This window comes from Triticum dicoccoides, chromosome 1A (genome assembly GCF_002162155.2).
Source record: "Triticum dicoccoides isolate Atlit2015 ecotype Zavitan chromosome 1A, WEW_v2.0, whole genome shotgun sequence".
NCBI classification, from domain to species: Eukaryota; Viridiplantae; Streptophyta; class Magnoliopsida; order Poales; family Poaceae; genus Triticum; species Triticum dicoccoides.
Window position 1 is genome coordinate 564,221,574 of NC_041380.1, and position 6,926 is coordinate 564,228,499.

At 47.5% G+C, this 6,926-nt stretch overlaps 1 protein-coding gene and 1 pseudogene across 1 annotated transcript; both read right to left on the minus strand.

The window, feature by feature from the left end:
• Positions 1-1,807: 1,807 nt before the first annotated feature.
• Positions 1,808-3,151, minus strand: LOC119333749 (BTB/POZ domain-containing protein At2g24240-like). The gene is made up of 2 exons (XM_037606552.1): positions 2,651-3,151; positions 1,808-2,482 (listed from the first exon to the last, which is right to left on the minus strand). Exons 1-2 carry the CDS (start codon positions 3,149-3,151, stop codon positions 1,808-1,810), a joined length of 1,176 nt encoding a protein of 391 aa, XP_037462449.1.
• A 2,872-nt stretch (positions 3,152-6,023) lies between these two features.
• Positions 6,024-6,926, minus strand: part of LOC119355437 — a 2,882-nt pseudogene continuing 1,979 nt past the window's right edge.

Below are 6,926 nucleotides of genomic sequence, written 5' to 3' on the forward strand. Positions count from 1 at the left end.
CAATAGTGCATGAAATAATAGAATGTTCTAGAGTTTTTTCATCTTGTATCATTAGTCATGAGTTCAGAACCTCGAACTTCAAGGCTCACAAACTTGCAAAGCATGCTTTAGCGATGGGTACTGGCCGCCATGCTTGGTTAGGCCAGCCCGGAAAACTTTTATTCGTCTATGTAAACATTGTGACGGTTGAATAAAGCTTTGCGAGTTTGCCTCAAAGAAAATTATTTTCTTGAAAGAAAAAAAAAGTACTACCTCAGTGTCAAAAAATGCTCTTATATTATGGGACTGAGGGAAATGCAAACCATCATTTCTTTGGGTGTCATATTGCAAAAGCGGTTTGGGGAACTATTGGTAATGTTGTTGGGGCCTCTTTGTGTGCCTAAGAATTTGTGGCTGTTTTCATATTTCCGGGGGGCGTGCTTGCTGTTGCTGCTATTTGTTGGGGGATCTGGACAGTGAGAGAACAAGATCACCTTTGAGAACCATACAATGAGATTCCCTACAAATGTGGTTTTTACCGTGTGTTCGTTTCTGATGTATTGGTCAGGTCTCTTGAAAGATATTGATAGGAAGATTTTTTTCAGAAAGGAGGTTATCCCCCGGCCTCTGCATCAAAAAGATGCATGCGGCCATAGATGCTGATAGGATGATGCTTCTGCAAGGAGTACAGATGGCCGAAGCTTCTCAGCTTACTTCTTCGACTTTGCCTGTGCCTGAAGCTGGTGCATGATGAGTTCCTTCTCTCCCGAATATTGACGACCAGAGCTTCTGGCGGCATCTTCACGCGTCTGGGGATGATGCATGTTGCTGGCTTATCATCTTGCCGTCTGCTAGTTTCCTGTTTGATGTTTGTGTTCTGCGGATTATGTCTTTTGTGCCTCATAACTTTAGATGGGTGGTAACAGGTTTCTGCCCTGTAGCTTAGAGTGCCGATTTCGAGCTCTTAGTACCAGGTTTCCTGTTAGTGCCCCCGACTCGCTTCGTCTCCCTGTCCCCTTACAGTTTGTAATAAGTTTTTCTCTAGGTTTGCTACCGCTTGGACGGTGTTGGAAAAAGAGTCTGTATTTCTGTTAAGAAATTAATGGAAAGGGGCGAGGCCCGGTTGGAAAAAAATTTGGGGGAAAGATAGTGGTTTTTGGTCGTGATTTTGGGCAAAGTGAACAGACTTGCTGTTGGAGGCAGGACATGTTATAGCAGATAACTACGTCTGTTATACCCTCTCTGTCCCAAAATAAGTGTCTGATTTACAGGAGGCAGGACTTGTTCTAGCAGAGGAGACTTGGTACAACTTAACGGAGGGAGTAGCAAGAACTAGTGTCTGATTCACCCGTCATGTTATCTAAGCAACTAACCAGGTGCATGATTTCTTGTCGTTTTCATTATGAGATGTGGTCTTGCAAGTTTGAAGCGACATAACAAATAAAGTTTACCAGAGTGACACAAAACGTACGCTTTTTTTTTTTGTAAAGGAGGCTGAAATCGCCAACCTCTGCATGGTTTACAATGCACACATCCATTCTTCTTAAAGTTGAAACAAGGCAACTAACTTGAAGCACATAAAACTGGAACTCAAATTAAACCCTTCATACTTCATCTTCTGAGAGAGCACAACTAGCCACCCAACAATCATCATGAAAGCACAATACACCTCCAAAGCACAAATAAGTCTTCTTTTTTTATAATTCAAAGCACAAACAAGTCAGTCACACAGACTACCACTAATCAACCAAACAACCATGACAGCAGGCTCACTATCTAACCCAGTAGACTAGTACGAATGTGAATCAATGGCGATAGATAGTAAATATTAGGCGATGGGAGGTGGCCGCGGCAGGGTCGCCCAGACATCCAGCACGTTGTCCTCATGATGTACCGCGAAGAGACGGTCGCCCCCAACCGAGAAGTCGGCAATGGCGCCACCGCCTTGGCTCCCACGCAACGCCAGCCTCAGGTGGTCATGATTTGGGCCGCCATACACTGAGATGGTGTCATCCTTGGACGCTAAGAGCAGTCCGCTGTGCACGGCGAGCTTCGGATAGCACGTCGGGGCTGTCACCTTGCTCTGAGGTGTCCACGGCCAAGGCTGCAGACCAGAGCTCTCGCAACGGATGTCGAGGAACCCGAGATCATGGTTCTGGCTGATCAAGCAGACCGACCTCTCGTCCTCCATCACAACGGCATCGGCAACGCGCCTGTGGTCCTTGTTCTGGGTGCCGCTGCACCATGACCAAACAACGCTCATATCCCGGAAATACACCAAAGTGATGGAAGACGACGACCAAGAATCTTCCGGTGAGCACGCCTTGATCACCATTAGCGCATTGGTGCTTGACAGCCACTGAAGCTTGCTGGCGGTGCCCAGAGCGCAGTCAAGATTCTGGTTCAAAAAAGAGTCTGTATGCTCGCCGGTGATGCAGTCCCAGACACCGATGCCGTAGTAGCCGCTGTCCCTGGAATTGCAGCTAGCAAAAACCTTGGTTTGCTGATCAAAGGCCACAAGTGCCCCCGCGTTAAACAGTGGAGCCTTCTTCACGCCGGCGTGCGCTAAGCGGAAGTGCTGAGTCAGGTCGCCGGTGAGGGCGGAGAAAGCCGCCAAGCCACCGCCCCCGACGAGGAGTGTGGACTCGCTGAGGTAGGCTGCATCACGGACCGGCTCGGTAGGCGTCAGGCAGATCGGCAGGGGCTCCTCGAGCATCCAATTGTAAACCCGCACGACGGGGCCGTGCGTGACGCAGCACCCTCCGTCCGGGGACGCGCGGACTGCCGGGCGGGCCATTGGCGCCCGTCCCGGCGGCACTGACGTGACCAACCGGGCCCTGTCGAGGTCAAACTCGCCGATGCGAGCAGCGCGGACGCGGTCGAGGAGGCCGTAGTAGGACGCCTCTCGGAAGAGGACCCGGTCCGGGACGCCGGCCGGGGCGTGGAGCTCCCCCGTGCGGAGCATGTCGAGGAGCGAGGCGAAGCAAACCGGGTCGCGGTCGATGAAGTGCTCGGGCACGCCGCCAGCGGCACCAGCATTCCAGCAGGGTTCCAACATGGCGCCCAGCATGGTTCCCTCGCCCGCGCCTGTGAGAATGTCGGCCGTCGTCTCCAACACCTGCCCGCCGACGTTCAGCCGGATGCGGCCGGTGGTTGATTGTGGCGTGCACATTGCCGGCTGTGCGTACAAGATGTCTGCGCGCAGTGGACCTGTCAATGGAGAGGGTTGCGATGTGGCACTGTCACTTCTCAATAAAGAGAAAACAATAAGACATGCATACATAAGCTACATCTTGCTAACCATGGTACAGCAGCTACAGCTTGCAGGTATTGATATTCATACATATATGCATCACAGCTCTATCAATGACAATAATTTTTTAAAAAACTTGCAAAAAATATACAGAATATGCATCGCAGCTGTATTAGCGACAACAACGGATAACAGCTAAATTCAGTGCATCCTATACAAACTTAAAGTTTCACAGCACACTACTACATAGACAGATGGCAACTAAAATGTCAATTCCTTTGCACTGGGAGTCTGGGATCATAAAACTATATGAATTTTGAACTGAATCATATAGTCATCACAGTCTCCAGGGTTTCTGTACTCCAGTCCTTTTCAAAAGGACAAAAAAAACGTTTTTTTTAACCTCAAGAGTACTAAACAATGACCATTGCTGTTAGCTGTGAACTGTCTGCTAGGGTTTCCACACCCATACTGAAAGAAGTGTACAAGCTGCTGCTAGCCTGCTACCTTATTCTGTGTATTCCTTATCTCTCTTCTGAGCCCTATTTATAGGCGCGCAATGTTTATTCTCCAATGGAAAAGGATCTGTTCTTCTAAACATGGATTGACATATCTAACTAATATAACAGGCAGATCAAACTCCTTTTATCACTCAACTCCCTCTTCCAAAATCACATAACAGTTACCATTCTCAGATTTTTCAGACACACTTCCTCTTTACCTAGACAAGTAGAACGTCCGTGCAATGTCATGGGATTTATTTTAATTTTTTGATTACATCTATGAATACATTGCATATTAAATTTCACACATATAGATTTTTATCTGATTGCGCATACAATGTATATCATATTTCATATGTATAGAAAAGATAGCCTACAACAACTGGGAAAGAATTGAAATCCACTTCACCTCAAATGTAATTTGACGATGTATACATAAAGAGCAATGATCCACATATAATATAAACTAAAATCTACTTGATGCACTTAAGATATTCCTGTAACAAAGATCACGAATGTTGTTGTTAGCTCCATTTGCATGGTACTTTAGCAAGTACAATAAAAAATTATTTCTCAACTCATAACCATCCCGCACAAGCAATATATAATCAATACGAAGATTTAGTTGAGTTAACATATACCTATAGATTTCTCGTGCACATATGCAATCTACATTTTTATCAATAAATCACTCAACCTCTCCTTCTTTCTCCACCAACTATCTCCACAACCCCGGTCCATGTTAGCCACCTCAATTAGTGACAGGTCCGGCAACCAATCCCTCCTTCCACCTCCATAACACACATTTTGAATTTCAAACATGTAACGATGCACTTCTGCTATATTTCACACCAAAGCTCTCTCTCTCTCTCTCTCTCTCTCTCTCTCTCAAACACACACACACACACACACACACACACACACACACACACACATCTCTCCCTTTCCCTCTCCCACAAATCAAAAGGTTGCATCATATATCGATGAACTATAAGAGACTGATAGGAGCTCGTTTTCGATCAGCAATCCAACTGGAATCAAAAGGTCCAGATCATGTACGCTGATTCTATATACTTCTATCTTCAATGGAATGATTCAAAAGAAGCAGTAGGACACCACACATAATGACATAAGGCAGAAGGTCACCAAATATTCTGGATAAACAGGGGCAACAAACAAAATGTGCATGGTCGATCAGTCGCAGATAAACCAGCATGTAGGCGGATTACCAAACACACTAAATGTTGCTATGCCACATAGAAGAAAACACGATTCACAAACCGGGGATGCAAGCTTGCTAGGATCCGAACAAAAAAATGACATCACAGGCATGGTTTTGGGTACCGGGCGGTAAATTCGGTTACCGCCCGGTTACCGCGTTTCCCGCTCCCCCACGAGAATCATGTATACCAAGCATAAAATTTCGAACTTTTTGAATTTATTGAATTTAAACTTCTATCTGCTGTTAAATAAGGTATATCTCTTATTGGAACATATGCATACTCGCGTCCCAGTGGTAGGGATCTTCAACCAGCAACTGCGGGTCTTGTGTTCGAGGAGACGAGGACTGCCAGCTGCACCTTTTCCTTTTAGTTTTTAGAAGCTGTAATTTCTACAAAAACATGGGCGTGTGAAGGTCGAACTCGCGACCAACATGTGCAGCGCATTGGAGCAGACCTCTAGCCACTGCGCTAGCACTAGTGTAGACTACTTTATGTGCTCAAGTCTTATGTATTCTTGTCTTAAAAATTTTGAATTCAAATTTTGATTTTAATATTCGCTCGAAATTTTTCCGGAATTTCGTGGTTACCGTGGTAACCAAGTTTACCGCCCCCCCTCGAGAAAAGTGGTCCATTCGGAATCCAAAACCTTGATCACAGGACGTTTGATTACTAAAACACATAGTAGTAGCACGTCCAAATTCCTAATTTTGTCATGCGAATGCGATTCGATTCCATCGACCACGAACATGATGCAGCTACGACATCTGAGCTAGTACGTTACATGAATCTAATTAAGATATATAGCTCATCCGATTCGATCATTTGTCCCACAGATAAGATAAGATGCAGATCAACATGATTATAATACTACATTGATTACCCCAAATTGATTTGATGAAGCTAAGATAGATAGCCACGGCCGTCCAGGAATTAATTGAGCACAAATAGAAGAGCATGGCAGCAGATAAATCTGACGAAGAGATTGAACTGAAACCACAGGTCGATCTGGATGGTAAATTAGAAGACCGATAAGGAGAGCATGGCTTGATCGATGAGGTGAAGCAATCAATCCGATGCTAGATAGAATCCCTCCTGCAGCAAGCGAACAAATGGATTCGACCGTACGTCAGATCCATCCATGGATTCATTCATCATTTTCATCAAGGACTAGGAGGAAGAAGAACAAAAAAGAGCAAGTTTGGACAGACCTCGGAGATGTAGACGTGGTCGTCAAAGAACTCGGCGAGGCTGGCGAGCCTCTTGGGCTCCATGCCTCCATGAAGCGGGAGAGGACGGCGACGGCGACGTCGATGTGCTTAACGGCGAGGCTCGCGATCCTGCACGCGCGGTACAGGTAGTCGAGCGACTTGTTCACGTCGCCGCCGCCGCCGCCGCCTCTGGCTGCCTGACGGGGCTTGCTGGAGCCGGGCTTGGCGGTGGCGGTGGCGGTGGCGTCCGGGTCGTCGGAGAGGTCGACCTTGGCGAGGGCCTCGGTGGCGGCGGCGACCGGGTCCGGGTCGTCGTCCACTCGTCCCTGTCGGGGCTGCTGTCGGGCGAGGAGGAGCCGGGGGTCTTGCCGCCGGCGAGGCACTCGACGCAGCGCGGGAGGAGGTGCTCCTCCAGCAGCTTGATGGACAAGACGGCGGCCATGACGCGGTCGAGGGCCTGGGCATAGGACCTGGGGCGGGCCAGGAACTGCTGCGCGGGCATGACTGCGAAAGCCAGGTTGGGCGGGGCGAAGCGAACGCCCTTCTTGGCGGGGATCTCGACGCAGGCCGTCAGCATGCGGGCCCCGGCCTCCAGGCCGATGTAGTAGACCTCAAGTCCTCAAAGAGGTTTTCGAAATTTGAAAATGCTACTAGTCCATACAATCAACAATTGGTTCCAAGCAAGGTGCCATGTTTTTGTAACAAAATTTGGAACTACATGATTCTCAAAAAAAAAAAAAAACAGATCTACATTTATCTT